Below are 15,734 nucleotides of genomic sequence, written 5' to 3'. Positions count from 1 at the left end.
CTTCCTTAAGACGGATAACTATATTATTCACCTTTTACAATCTTATCACAAAGAGTGCAACATTTATAAATTAACAGTGTTGGACCAAGATATTATATTGATTTATCGAGTGTCAATTTACATTAATTCTCTTAAGTTGGGACTACGCAAACTACAAAATTTATCAGAATATTAATTTATTGAGAATTAATAGGAGTGAATTATTTCGCGAGGGTGGGGGGTGGGGGTTCCGATAGTATTGGTTTCATCCCAAACATGTGTGATTCAAGCTTCACATATTACACAATTGGATGTTACTGTGGTGTCTCAAATACTAATTGTTAACTAACTACAAACTCTTTGTCCAACAAAATAATAATATAACAGCCCCTTTAGAAAAATGACATTTTCGAGGATAAGGAAATTTACCTATATAGATTTAATGACTACCGTATACCACCAGTCTCTTCTATTTTAAAATATATCCACTAACTTTTTATATCATTTATCTATATCACTTGATGTTGTTGCACCACCATCATTCGCCACCACTATTACTACTTGATGTCATCACCACCGGTCATCGTCACCATCACTGCTATCTTAAACTATATAAATAATTGAATAGTTTAAAACTTTTCATCATCAAAATGTCATAAACCACTTTGTTAGTTGTTATGGACTTTTTGAATTTGATCAATTCCAACAACAACTATCTCAAAATCTAAGTAAACTATTAACAACTTATTCGTTGTAAAAAGAAATATATCACTCCCTCTAAAAAAGTTACATTTTTTAGGATAAGGAAATTTACCTATATAAATTTTGATGATTATATTATGCCACCGGTCTTTTTACTTTTAAAATATATCCACTAACTTTTCACATCAATTAACTACACCACTTGATACCGCCACCACCACCATCATTCGTCACCACTACTACCAGTCGTCGCTACCATCACCGTCGTCGTATTATTCGAGTACCGTATCAAAGCATCACAACTATATATAAATTAGTTTTTATCTTCAATATGTCATAAACTACTTTATTAATTGTTATGGACTTTTCCACCACCACACTATTGCCACCACAACCACCGTCGCATTGTGCAAGTACCGTGCTAGTGTACTCAAACATATAATCAATACATCAAAGCTTTTAAGGCTTACGAAGATATTAAATGTTTTAAAAATTATTTCCAGGTTTAATATAATATATATTAAAAATATAAAATAGTTATAGTACTGTACTAAATCGTAATGATATTCATCTCATAATCACACGGTACAAATTAAGAATCAAAGATAAAACAACCATCATCCATTTTGGAGAGAAAAGGGAGGGTCGCAAAAATAATGCAAAAGGAGAATTGGAAAAACTAAGAACTATGAAAAGCAAGTAATGAAATTGATGTAGATGTCGATTTTTTTGACATAGTTGGTCAAGGGTTTTTAATTATTATTATTTATTTAAAATTATTTATGTATGGTACATGTGATGCAAAAAGGAAATTTAGCTGTACGTATACCATATTATTTTATGCCTTAGGATTTAAATGGGAGTTTTTGTCTAACCATGTAAAGTAAAAGTATTAATATTGTCACGAAATAAAGTTGAAATAATTAAATTTGATCTAACGGTTCTAAATTAAAGATGAAATTCATCTAAAGATTCTTATTTATTTATAAATGAATTTAGAGAGATAATAGGGGTATTTTGGTTAATTCAAATCATAGTTTCTTAGAAAAAAATAAAATAAAATAAAGGTGCAAAATAACATTTACCTATCTATAAACCCTTATAAAGGGTATTGAAATTAAGTTTAAGCATATTTTTCATTCCCATAATACCCTCCTCATTTACTTTATATTTTACACATCCTATTCCTAGCTACCGAAATTACCCTTACAAAAAAATTAAACCCATAAAAATAAACAGATCTTTGATTCTTATTTAATTAACATTGATCTTTTGATATGGTTTTAAAACAATAGACAGAATCTCATAATCTATATGTTTGATACATTATGTAACCAATGTGTTCATCCACAAAAATAGTTATAAAATTCCGCTGCAACGCGCGGATACTATGCTCGTATACTAAAAATCAACTTACTTTTTACAATAATTTATGCATGCGGTACAATACCTGCTTTCCAGAGTTGAGACTTCCCTACCTTCTTCTTTCTATTTTTCTTTTTTCGCAAACTCAGACTTCCCTACGTAATTCCTTATCTCAGTTGTTCTCCATCTTGATTCCCCTAGGCTTCTAATAGCTGTATGATCTTCATCTATCTAATTCAATTTCAAGGTAATTACTATTTTTTACTTTCATCTTGAAGTTTGTTCATATGATTTTCAATGGATTTCCATTTACTAAGTTCTTTAATTTTTTTAAGACCTGAAAAGAACTACATACTTTCAAACGATCTTCAAATCGGGCATTTGATTTTTATTTATTTTTTATTCCTTAAATACACAATTGTTTCAATTATCTTAGTAGCATTTGAGAAAACAAATGTTTAGATCTATAAAATTTTCTTTTTTCGATTTTGATAATAAGCTAACATTTTTTATTAAGAAAAAATGGAATGATATACTCAATACATGATCGGATTGCAATGATGGTCACGTGCTTATTGCAGCACTAATCCACTATTTTGCCTTTTCAATTCTTAATGATGTATTGAATATGAATATATGATTACCGATTTCAATGACAAACTTTTTTCTAGAGTACCTGCTATTAGAGATGTGTTTGATGTAACTTTAGCGGTGAGGACACCACGCCAAGAGTTATGTGGAGTGTGGACTGATATAATGTTGTTGAAAGCTATCGCTACCAAAGTACCCGCCCTTGAGACTAAACATTCGTTTGTTTATTATGTTTTACACTTATATAGGTGCGGAAAGAATTCGGTATCAGCAGGGGTGTGAAGACCGTGGTACTCAACTCTGGTGGACAAGTGAGTTTCTGTTGCTACACTAACTTATATCAATCGTTGTTCATTTTCACTACGAGTATTCTATTATACTATGAAAAATTGTAAACGATAGGTTGGAAGTTAAAGGAAAATTATCTGCCTGGTATATTTTTTTCTTTCTTTCTTCATTCAGAAGTATACATTTTTATAAAACACAAAATTTTTACCATTTGCCAAAAGCTTTATGGTTTCGGTTTGTGGCCTTAAGCTTTCATAAAAAGTTTATCAGTATATAATGTATGTGTATATATATGAGTGTCTATTCTTATTAGTAGATACCATATGCTTCAAAAACCGCTTAAGTAACATATAAACCTGTTATTTCTGTTTCAGACATAAGAATGTCATGTTATAGGATCCCTTTATAAACCATTGGTTAACCAATAAATTGTCAAAATTATATACATCTATGCATATGTATATGTAGAGAGGTAAAATACTAAAAGTACTTAGCATATACTAAAACCCATCTAATTCTTACATTGAAGTAAACTTTTGATCTCTTTTGGTCTTTGATTTTTGGGTGTTAAAAAGATTGTAAATTTTTGAGCCAAATATTTTTTTTTTTGCTTAAATTATGCTAATTATCGCAAGATTTACTTCAAGTTCTCTTGATGTGGAGTAAGTTTATCGGGTTTACCTTACTGAAAAGACTTGATTGATACTGTATAAGTAACACCCATATGTATAAGTAAGGTAAAAATTATACTTAATTCATAGTTTCATACTGTATAAGTAACACGTACACATTGTAAAAACCTTACAGGTTACTATCTACAAAAATAAAACACCATTTACAAATTGTATCTACAAACATGATAGAACCATACTAACTATTCTGCACTTTTACACCGGGTAAAAAGCGAGCAAGCAAAACACCAAAACCATAGGACCTTGCAAGCAAATGACAACACTTTTGGAATACAGAATCAGACTACGAGACATATCTTTTTGTTGTGATCTAACTTCAACAACATTCTAATTGGTGTCATGCATTGTACATATGCTAAAATGTATAACAAAAGAATGCTCCAACTTATGTTGCCAGTTAAAGACATGCAGGTTTAACTTTGGATCAAATGAGCAATTGACCCGGTAGTCCACCTTTTGAGTAAACCATGTGACCTGCAACTTTATGAGTCTTCAAAACAGGCTTTACTTTTGGAAATTTGAACCCTATAGTTGAGTTCATGTCTTCTGGCAGTTTTTATTTTCAAATGGCTAGGTCCAAATCTATTGATTGTTACCTTTTGTTTTTATTTTCAAATGGCTAGGTCCAAATCTATTGATTGTTACCTTTTGTTACATATGAAAAGATCTTATGTATACATATGGTCTTTCATTGTAGATGTTTTCCTACGTAGTAAAGGTTGTGAGTTGTAGTTTGGAATGGTTGTAAATGTCTATAGGCAACGTTTTGTATATGAAGAATTTGGTTGAAAGGGAAAGTCACTCATTTTTATAGTCTAAAAAATGGACTCATTTTGTAGTCTACTCAGAAAAGATCGCGACTAAAGTTCCTTCATTTACATTGTCCCGCCGCAACGCGCGGGTAGTATTCCTAGTTAGATATTAGATATTAGATTTAGACTATTTTTTGGGAACTAAAACACTCATAGGATTTTCGATTCAGGGTTTATAAGGTTTTGAAAGTTTGTTTATCTTCATCCTGCGCCCCTTTCTCCGTGCCCGTCCCACCCAGCGGTAAATTACTGACCTTTTCATTAATTCAGCAAAGCACTAATTTATTTCCAAATTCTTCCTTGTTTAGTTGGATTTGTGTGTATTGCCTCAAAAATCGATTCAGGTTAGGTTTTCTCTTCCACTAGGACCACCCGGTAAGCTTTTTATATCTTGCTGCACATTATGATAGTCTGAAAACCTACCAATCTCTTTCACTAGGCCCCATAATGTATTTTGGTACCCTAAACTTTACATTAATGATTCATTATCAAGCCTTGACTCTGGTTAATTACTTAATTCGTCACACACAAAAAATGTCATTTTTCACTTGATTGAATTCAGAATGTGGTTGATTACTTAATTGTACGATGTGCCCGTTTATGTAATGAGAAAGCATTTTCTCTATTTTCTTATGTGTAGACAAGTCCTTTTATCATTCTACTGTACTTTACATGGGTTTTCGGGGTTTATAAGTCAAGGTTTCGTTGTTGCTTTGGTCTGTATCGGCAAGTCCACATATTTCAGCTGGGTAATCGAATTCTGCTGCCTATAAGAGCTCTTTTTCATGGCTGCAAATATTAGTGCTACACCTGAGTAGTTTTGTTTGAAGTTGGTCTTGAATCTCGATAGTACTTAATAGTCAATACTTGATCTTAAGTTACTTTATATTTGACTTTGAAGCATATGCCTAGAAGTGTGTGCTTTGAAATCGTTTATAAAACGCTAACTTCAAAAAAAAAAACTCTGGTTGGTTTTAGACCCATTGATTGCAATCTTGCAGAATGTTTTTCTTATGCACCTAAATTAGGGTTACTGATCGCAGCGGATGAATTATAGACCTTTCCTTTTGCATTTAAAACCATAGGAGTAGCAATTTATTCATAACATCTTCATCAACAATTATATATATCTTCTCGAACAGAATGTTCGTTGTTACACATAATACTATTGTAGCAAAGGACAATTCGAATCATCCTTTTGCATTGCATTACTTGTGGTGCATGTTTATGGTACAATTATCATCCCACAAATCATATGCAACAAACCAAACACTAACACCATAATAAGCCACAAAATCTTCTTTTCTTGCACTGTTTGTCTTCGATTTCACCAATTATATCAACTGGTCTCTTTTTGACAAAAGAACCCATTGTTGTATCACATTGGTCATATCCACAATCAGCCATTCAAAATAACATTTGGCCTGCAAGAAAACATGACTACGAAAAGTTGAAAAAACTCTCTCTAATTTAAAGTTTCAAAGCATTAAAACACAGCTTTAAGGCTTTAAATAGATTTTAATGAATCTTTAGTAGTTGGGTTATCACCATCTAACAGCGCAATCTCTATACCACAACTACACATCGATAAGGATTATTCATCCTCACTCCCTCCTACAGTTTTCATTCTATACCTAGGGATAGAGGTGATATTCAATCTGAGATGTTTTTTGACGGGAATAAGTTGTGGCGGATTCTGGTAAGTCACGTGATCTCAAGTGGCCGAGCTAGACGGGTCAAGGTCTTAAGTTAACTGTTTTTTCCAAGTTTAGGATAACATCCACACCTTTGTAGTTCAGGATACTAAAACCTGGTTAGGCAAGTCCAGGACACTAGAAAGACATTTTGGCCTTTATGCTATCTCAAGATTAGTGTTACAAAATATGTGACGAATGTAGTAGAGTTAAGCATTTGATGAGATGTGAGGACGAGTAGCATGTTTAAAGAAGGGTATCCAAACTAACATATGTCTGAGTAGACTATAACTATACTTGTCTTTGTCTCCTTCTGTGACGCCAAGTCCCTACTGAAAATATCTGCAATCGGTACTCACTGTGAATATTTAACATTATTTCTTAAATGTTTCCTACTTTGTTCTTAGTAAAAGTTTTAAGCGTTTACAGCTAAAAATTAAAATGACAAATGCCTAAAGCTGTTTGGTCTGTTGTTTCATTCCAGATGGCGAGGATGAAAAGTGGTGTGAAGATGAACCATCATGGAATGATTATGCATAATTAGTTTGGTCTGTTGTTTCATTCCATTGGAAGTATTGATCCTAAAATTTCTGCTTGGTAATGGAACCCCTTTTCCGTTTCCGACTCATAGTTGTATATCTCATTATGCATAATTAGTTAATTGATTAGTTAAGGTTAAAGTGTTTGCTTACTTACGATTTGCACACCACCTGTTTGTGAAAATGCCTAAGTGAAAAACTGATTGTGTAATTACTGATGTAGAAGGAAATCAAGCTTGTGTTTATTGCGTAGTTGTATAATTGAGTAATTGCGTTTCTTGAAATTTGGGAAATCTTTCAACAGAGTGCGTAATTGTTAAAATCAAATCGCAATTTATGCATTAGAAAACTGTAATTTTAAAGATTTCAAACACCTCTGATCAACTAATAATGTTCCCCTTTAAAGGTAAATATTCAAGAAAAGCTCTCATTATACGTGTATTTTCAGGTATCATTGGAAATCAAAAGCAGGAGCCGGGAAGAGATATAGTATAACCAGTAAACTCCGTTGCATTTCACCCAGTGTAAGTTTATTACTTTGTTACTTTATTCACATTGCTAGAGTTATAAGCAGAAAGTAGGTTGGTCTTGTGAGTAGATTACCGTAGCTAACAACAACTACTAATACATTTACACGTGTACTTTCTTTTTCCTCCTCTTTCTTACTCTGAAATTATTCTCCCCGTTCTTCTTCATCTGCCCCATCTCTTTTCTTTTTCTTCTTCTAGGTCTGGTTGGTCCACATCAGGGTTTAAAATATACCGTAAGAACGGTGATAGTTTAAAGGTAAGAAGTAGAACTCCCCTGCTCCAAAAACCCTATAAAAGCTGCTGCTCAAAATCCTCCTTAAGTTCAGGTATTTATACTCAGATTTTTCTCAATTTTGTTTCCGTTTTATGTGTAGTATCAAGTTGTTATTTTGGGATTTCTGATGAACGAATTCCCAATATATAGTGGACAAACCAATTAAATGCTCCATTGGAAGTATTGATCCTAAAATTTCTGGATGGATGGATGGATGGATTAAGCCATAACTTACTGTTTCACTATCTTTGTACAAGAATCCGAAATGAATTTTATAAAGAGGGTTCACTATTAGATAATACATATATCTTAAGCCATACTTCGTTACCGTTAGATGGACAAAACTAAATATTCATTTTTACGATTAAACTAAATGCTTTTTTTTTTTTCTTCTTTCACAATATATTTTCTAATAATTTGACTTATATTTTTTGCAATACATGATGTATCCATCAATTTATTTTTTTATGCGGTCACCGATTGGATATTAAGCTAGTTATTAGAGGTTGAGGGTGAACATAATGTTTGAACACTCTACTAGTCGAGCTCAAGCCAAAAGTGAATTAAAATTCCCAGAATTTAGTGTTATTTAATTTCCAAGGTCAACAAATTTGATAGAAAGTCAAAGCTTACCAATATCACTGTCAACAAGTCTCTCTAATCTATTCACCAACTAAGAGGGTGTTTGGGATTGCGTTATAAAGTAATTATCTGATTATTACGTTTGTAAAACGCAAATAATCTAAAAAAGTGTTTGTATGAAAAAGTGATTATCGGCTATGAAAACGTAGTTTGGAGAAGCACGTACCTGCATGCTTTTGAACGTTTTGAAAACGCATAATCTATTTTGAAAAAGAAGATTTTGTTTTATAATCGCAATAACAAACACCCCCTAACTTGCGGTGCCACAAGAAAGGAGAACATCTTCGTGCGATCATCGGGGAGTTGATACCGTAGTCACCCCTCCCCTGCCCTCCCTGCAATTAATAATAATAATAAATTATTAGGTTTTTGTGTTATTGTTTTAAAAGAACTTCATCCTCCGGTGCTCACCCAGTTTAGTCCAAGGTAAGGTAATTTATCTGCTTCCTATTTTTATGGGCTACCATTATTACCATTCATATTAGTCTTTATTATATTCATAAAGTTGTATATATACAGAAGATAGATAGTGGGAGGCTTTCCCTTTTTAGAGGTCCCGTAGACATAAGCGTTTAGTTCTAACTTGGGTAAAACTAACCACCAAGAAATGTATAATTTAGCTTACTAACCCAAAAATCAATTCGGGTTGCAGAATGTAGTTTGACAATTTTTTTGATAATTGATTTACCACACTAATACACTATTATAAGAACCAATCAATTCATGATACAAAAAAGTTTCAATCTTCATTACTAAACAAATCCGTTGAAGTTCTATGAGACACTCAATATGACTTGCTTGAAATTAATGTTTATTTGTTTGTTATTTACGTAACTTGATATTAATGCTATGTTAGTATCTCTTATTTTGCTTGCCAAAAATTAGGCTGTACACGTTTAAGATTCAGTGTGAACGAGTATTCATTATGTATGGTTATATTGTTAGTTTGAGACTTTGAGTAGAAAATATGACAACTGAGAAACTATTTCACAGGATGCCGATGCAGAAAAGTATTGCTGATGAACTCTACTCCGACATTCAAAGACCAAAACCAGAATTTGGTCAAACATCAAGTACCAATGTTGAGCAATCCCATTCACTAGGTATAAGTCCCTTGCTTCCACTATTTTTCTTTTTTATAATTTAGACATTGCATGCTTGGAATGAGTTAGTATCACAGATAGATGGCAATACTTGAAAACCATTTATCTGTTGTGACAGAAATGAGTTTCTTTTTGACACACGAAAAAACTCGTTTTGTTTTTAATCTAGGTTAGAGCTTTAAAATCTTTATTTATTTGAAATGTTGTAGACTTTTATTTGGTTTTAGTTGCAACTATTTGATGGAATGTAAATGTAGAGGGATTCTTCTTTGGGGCTACCTGGGGAGAGTTGAGCCTTCAGCTCTAACGTACGCATTCTAACCGGTATTCTTGTGGTTGTTTCCTAGACTAATTCCTGGTTAACTGTAGGTGTTAACCCAGGGAGGTCCCGGACCCTGCTGTCTTCTGAAATTTCCATATTCTTGTGACTATTCGATGGGTCTTGCACTGTGTTTTATCCAGTGAGGGTCTAAACCCTGTTCTCTTTTGAAAATTCAGTATTCCAATTGCTGCTTCCTTGGCAATGTGTTTATTGACGGGGATTTCTGGTTTCCTATGAAAATTTCAGGCCTCCTACCACTAGGCTCATTGGTTTTAATTACAAATATTCGATGTATTGAGAATAAAATAAATCTAATACCCTGTTTAGAGGAGGCCATGAGCCCATGAGGAATAGAGGACTGCAAGTACCAGATACCAATCGAAGCTTAGAACCAAAACATGTGTATTATTTAAATTGAGTCTTAGTTATATATATTATCACATATACACGCAGTCACGGCATAAATGGTACGAGTACTAGTTCAGTCCATATCAAACTTCAACTTTTTTAAGTTCTTGTGTGTAGATGTACAGTGAACCACTTCACTCCCTCTGTCACATCTAATGATTAGTAAATTTAAGTTGAACCTCATCCTCATGAATCACAAATTGAACCTTCATCGACATATCTTTTGGCCTTTTGTAAGTAACACGTGCAAGTTTCATCGAATTTCAAGCAGATCACAAGCATTTGGCTCAGTTGGCTTGGGTGGCGTGTAGATGAGTTAAGGGCTATATTCGGAGGAACTTTAGGCTGTTTGGATCTTTGGGAGGTTCTAGAATCTAGACCTCAAGGGCGCAAATACGCACCCTTTACTCCTTGCTAATCTCGATAGGGAGACCACCAATGTACAGGTCAAATAATAGATTGTAGGTATGACTACTTGATTTCACACAACATTGATTTGGGAATTGGAATCATTTGCAGAAGTGGTCAATTTGAGGGTTCTGAGTTTGATCAATGGCTTGAAGACAATTCCTGCAGCAAATTGTTCCCGGATTTCCTTGAATAATGTCTTCCAACTTACCAACTAAGCGTTTTCCCTTCCATCCCAACAGGAAGCCCTGTCATATTGGATAGAAATTAACCAGATCTTTACTAGGGTACTATAAAATTCAAATAACTGATTGTACTTGCAATACCAATCCTTCGACGCATCACGATCTAACGAAGGGATCCGTTTTGTTCATCCGATTAACCATCTGCTATCCTGGTGTGTTAAGGGGCTTGCTTGACTCTGCCTCATCGCCCCCCGTAGGTTGTAGCTGATCACTTTGTATATAGACCAACTAAGTTTCTGGCTCCTTAATCACATTCTTTCCGTAAGTGTTTAGTTGAATTTATGTTCCTTCGGTCAGTTCCATATTATGAAACTTGAGGTCTGATACACTCGTTTAAATCTGCTTGATTGCCTCATTGTGGCAATCTAGGCGTGAAGAAACTTCTTTATACATTTCCATCAGTTGAACATTAGTTATAGGTACCATACACCAACAACCACACAGGGTCTAGAGGTCTACAGGAATGTCTTGGCTCTGATGCTCCTGCTAGCTAGCAAGGAAGATCAAGCGTACATACAAAGAACAGCTCTGTTGAATTCAGTTTTTATTCATGAAATTCTAGGCATCCTTCACATGTCCACATCATGAATTATGAATACCTCTCCTTATATCTATAAACCATAAAAACCGAAATATATGAACAAAATACCCAAGGGTCATTGGACCAGTGTGACGAAAGCTACATGAAAATTGGTATCAAATAGAAAATATATATTTACTAAAAAAACAAACCTTATGCTAGTGAATGAAAATGATGTATTAGACAGATATGTATGCGCAGTCTCTATGTCAACGAAATAAGATGGATGTATAAGGAGTTGACAAGTGCCTTCTAAACACTCTGTTTTAGTGTATGTAAAGGTTGCAAGTTAAATTACTGATTGTTCATATTTAATTGGTGTTTCAGCCAATTTAGAAGTGTAATAGTTGAAATTTTGTGTTGTCTACTTGTTTTTACGAGTGTTTAAAGTTCTTTCTGTATTGTTCTAGATGTCAAGAATTCTAGTGCGAAGATAAATTGAGTCATGTGTTTAACTAAAAACAGTAAAATGAAACTTTGGTGTTTTTGGTTAAGTTTTTGTCATAACATTCATGTCAGTTTTTAGATAATATATATCCTTTGGTATTCTCTTTTGTTATGTGTCATTATATGTACAGTCTATTGTACTAATGAGCCCTACAGAATGGACTCACTAAATAATCAGATGTTGACTGTAAATAATACCTTAAATCCCGTTTGATCAACTGTTTCATTTCAGATGGAGGGGATGAAGAGTGGTGTGAAGATGAATCATCATGGAATGGTTCAGATATCAAATCTGATTTATCCTCAGACCTAGACAGGGAATGGCAAAGAAGAAAAAACCAATTCAACGCGGTACCCTCGAGTCAAAATAATCAATATATACACTGATATATCACATTGTAACTTAATCTTGATTATTCAATAGATTGGATACCGTGATGGCCTAATAGCGGGAAAAGAAGCTTCAGCACAAATAGGTTTCAATGTTGGATTCAAGGAATCTGTAATTTTTGGTTATAATTGGGGTCTTGTTAGAGGTGTTACAGGGTAAGTTTTTTTTAGTATTATTATTATTTCATTCTTTTAACTAAGATGTGGGAACACAGTTTATAAAATTGAAATGCGGACCCTATTGAAGTTTAACCTTTTTATTTCATTGTTTTTGTGCTACTTGGTATAGAGCTCTGGATTGTGTTCCTGTTGAATTAAGAGAGAGGGTCATTGAATCACAGGAAACAAGTACCAAGTTCCATGACTTGTATGAATCTGTCGATAAATTGTCGACCGAAGATGCACTAAAGTTGTTTGCTGATGACCTCTCTAAAAGAAGGATCACAGGTGGTGATGAAGAAAGCATTTTGCCTGGTGAAGAAAACAAATTAGAGGGCAGTGTTCTACATAGTTATTATGGACAACTTCAGTCTCTCATCGTGGAGTCCCCTGCAATTGATCTTCAATTATGGGATAAAACAATCCATGTTTCATCAACAAACTAGGATCTTTCACTTCCATGAGGTAATGTTTTTGATGAAACAAATAGCTGGTAACTAATCGCTTTCTTTTTACTCCGCGATCATATCTGTTGATGATGCATGGTACTATTTATTTTCTTGTACACACATGGTCAGACTAAATCCTCTATATGGATATGCTCTTAACTAATACTTTTGGGCAATATTAGTACTTGTAATGTGTGAGATTTATGATCCCACATCGGCCAAGTATTAGATTGTTTGATGATTTACAAGTCTAGGTGTCCCCTACTCTTTTGAGTTAGCTTCTTAGAGGGATTCTATAACTATCTTATCCCTTAATACAAGCCTATTATTGGATGAGTTCGTATCAGTGGTTAAATCATTTCTTTGGAAAACTGAAACTTCGTGATCACCATTAATAGGTCTTGCGTTCAATATAAAAAGCTTGATCACTACTAGTCCTCTGAGGAATCAACTTAAGTTATGTTGGTAGCTTATAATTGGAATTTTTATTGGCTACCAATGCAAGAGAGTATGTATGCGTTCATTACAAATTTTTTCCTAAAAGATCCTGGTATTTTTCCTTTCTTAATTCCTTGCTTATTTTTGCAGTTATTTATGACAACTATTAAAAGTCCTTGTTTGTATATGAATATAAACTGTGCAAATAAAACTCCAATGGAGAGAATTTTTTAACCTTTTGGCAATGTAGCAAGTATTGGAGTTGTTTTGATATATAGTACCTATAGTTGGTGTTTTGACTTTTGAATGTGATTCTGATTAGTACAGTCTTATGCCGCTTGGACCTTATATAATGACTAGTCATCTGTGTTCCCTTCTTTTGTGTAATCACTATAATGCATCTGTTGTTATAGGCTTGGAGCAATAGTGCCATTTATACAAGTAGTCGGGAGTTCTTTCGTATAAACTTGTGTGTTGAAGCAAACATTATGAAAAAAAAAAAAAGAAGGGTAATGGAGGGAACCTTTGCCCGGTATCACAATTTGGATACCCATCGACTTACCCTGTATAAGCTATATGATACTGGTACAATACCTTTATTCTAATCCCCATATGATCTGGGCACCCCGAAGGATCGAACCGGCGTATTTAAACTTCACATGTGTGTCTAGGCTTCATTAGTAATGGGTACCTTAAAATGAGTTATTTTTGTGCCAAGTGGGGATCGAACCTAAAACCGTCGCTAAGTGTTTTCTTCACCAATAGGCTATCTCCTTGTTGGTTTGAAGTAAACATTATGTCAGTTTGAGTTGACCATTGTTGCAAGAAATTACTGGAACGGTTCCATAATAAACACAATAAGGAACCATTTGAGACTTATTTTGTAGTCTGCTTTATTTTAGAAGACTTGCAAGTCATGTACATCACTGTTATTTAAGCACTGCTGAATAAAAGTGTTCTACTCATCCATCATAGTTCGGAAATAACTCAAGTGAATATATCTCTTACTATGCTTATTAAATTTTGGGATTAGTTTCCTCGAATATAAGAAACTTTGAACGAATGTCTATTGTAGGAAATAGCTAAAGTTGTGTCTATTGTATGTAAACAACTTTGAAATAATGTTTATTTTATGTAAGAATTTCGTTTTAACTAATTAAAATCTGACAAGTGGCACCTGCATATGGTTGCCACGTATGTTTTCTTACATACAATAAACATTTTTTCAAGTTGCTTACATACAATACACATAACTTTAGTTTTTTCCTGCTATAGACATTCGGTCAAAGATAGTTACATTTTAGGAAATTAATCCCTTACAATTTTAAAGAAGTATCATACATCATGATGCTACTAAACTGTCTAATATGTTCCCTTTAAAACTAGTCCAAATTGATGCTTGAAATCCTTGCTTCATTTGGTAGAGTGAGTTAGGGTTTCCTAAACTTTAAACCACACACGAAAATTACTACACTCATATTTTTAATTCAAAAGGAACATCACTTATTACTCAAATACTTTATTATACTCGGATAAATACATATATGTATCACATACTCCACTATGGGACGTCACTTAAAGTGACTCAATACTAAACAAGGATGAACAACTGCACATTAATCCATTTATTAGACTCACGTAAAATATGATTTAACTTAAGATACTACCATTGTTCAAAAAAAAAAAAGTTAAGATACTATCGGTCGAAAGTAGACTCTTCTACCTTTGATAGGAGTATTTATCGTCGAAGGCGAAGATATAGTTTGAAAGTTACAACTTACGACTGATTCAAAGTGACCTATTTGCCCACTTTAATTTTATGATTACAGCCATAAAGAATTTACGGTCCTATATCATCAGATTTGCGGCCATCTGCATTTTTGTTGTCTGTTTAATTTGTACCAGCACAAAGTCATATATAGGTCTTCAAGCATTTGCTATAAAGGTCCTAAAAAAAGAGTTGGCTTCTATTATTATAATGTTCAGCTGGCTTTTATATATTGGCTTATTATAAGTTCGTGCCATGATAAAAATACAACACATTCATGTGTGCGGAATCCACGTGAGCTTATTCATCATGAGGCTATAATCCACGTATATAATAAAGGGATTAATCATGGGAAGACTAACGTACTTTTACATTTGTACACGGTTGTTATTATATTTTTTTATTTATGAGTTTTATCCACAAACTTTTTTTTTTACACGGTTGACCATTATCTTCATACCTGATTCTCTCTCATCTACACTTATTCATAACTGCTTCTCTCTCTATAAGAACACACCCAGATCTTTAAAAATAAAAATAAATTCGAGAAAAACTCAATGCATCACCACCGTCTTCGGATCAATCAATCCAATATACATATATAAGTAAATCTATATACATATAAGTAAATATAGCTGATAATCCAACACCCCATTCGGCATTTGTACATGGTTGCCAATTATACTTTTTTATTCATGAGTTTCATCCACAAACTTTTTTTTTTTACACGGTTGACCATGATCTTCATGTCTGATTCTCTCTCATCTACAATTATTCATAGCTGCTTCTCTCTCTATAAAAACACACCTAGATCTTTAAAAAAAAAAAATTTGAGAAAAACTCGTATGCATTACCACCGTTTTTGGATCAATCAATCCATATATACATATATAAGTAAATCTATATACA

At 33.4% G+C, this 15,734-nt stretch overlaps 1 protein-coding gene across 7 annotated transcripts; it reads left to right on the top strand.

The window, feature by feature from the left end:
* The first annotated feature begins 2,185 nt into the window (after positions 1-2,185).
* LOC122583035 lies at positions 2,186-13,592 on the top strand. 7 transcript variants are annotated; one of them, XM_043755474.1, is made up of 10 exons: positions 2,186-2,293; positions 2,886-2,948; positions 4,600-4,670; positions 6,608-6,720; positions 7,111-7,186; positions 7,391-7,518; positions 9,102-9,211; positions 11,854-11,972; positions 12,046-12,167; positions 12,301-12,735. In XM_043755474.1, the coding sequence occupies exons 7-10, from the start codon at positions 9,103-9,105 to the stop codon at positions 12,614-12,616; spliced, it is 666 nt and encodes a 221-aa protein (XP_043611409.1). In that variant the 5' UTR covers positions 2,186-2,293; positions 2,886-2,948; positions 4,600-4,670; positions 6,608-6,720; positions 7,111-7,186; positions 7,391-7,518; position 9,102; the 3' UTR covers positions 12,617-12,735. The 7 variants fall into 7 exon arrangements, with proteins under 7 accessions (XP_043611409.1, XP_043611408.1, XP_043611411.1 ...); XM_043755473.1 differs by lacking the exon at positions 4,600-4,670; XM_043755476.1 differs by lacking the exons at positions 4,600-4,670; positions 6,608-6,720.
* Positions 13,593-15,734: the final 2,142 nt, after the last annotated feature.

The sequence above is a fragment of the Erigeron canadensis genome, chromosome 9 (genome assembly GCF_010389155.1).
Source record: "Erigeron canadensis isolate Cc75 chromosome 9, C_canadensis_v1, whole genome shotgun sequence".
Classification (NCBI taxonomy): domain Eukaryota; kingdom Viridiplantae; phylum Streptophyta; class Magnoliopsida; order Asterales; family Asteraceae; genus Erigeron; species Erigeron canadensis.
The sequence above is the reverse complement of the archived record's forward strand: the minus strand, read 5'-3'. Positions and strand labels throughout refer to the sequence as shown.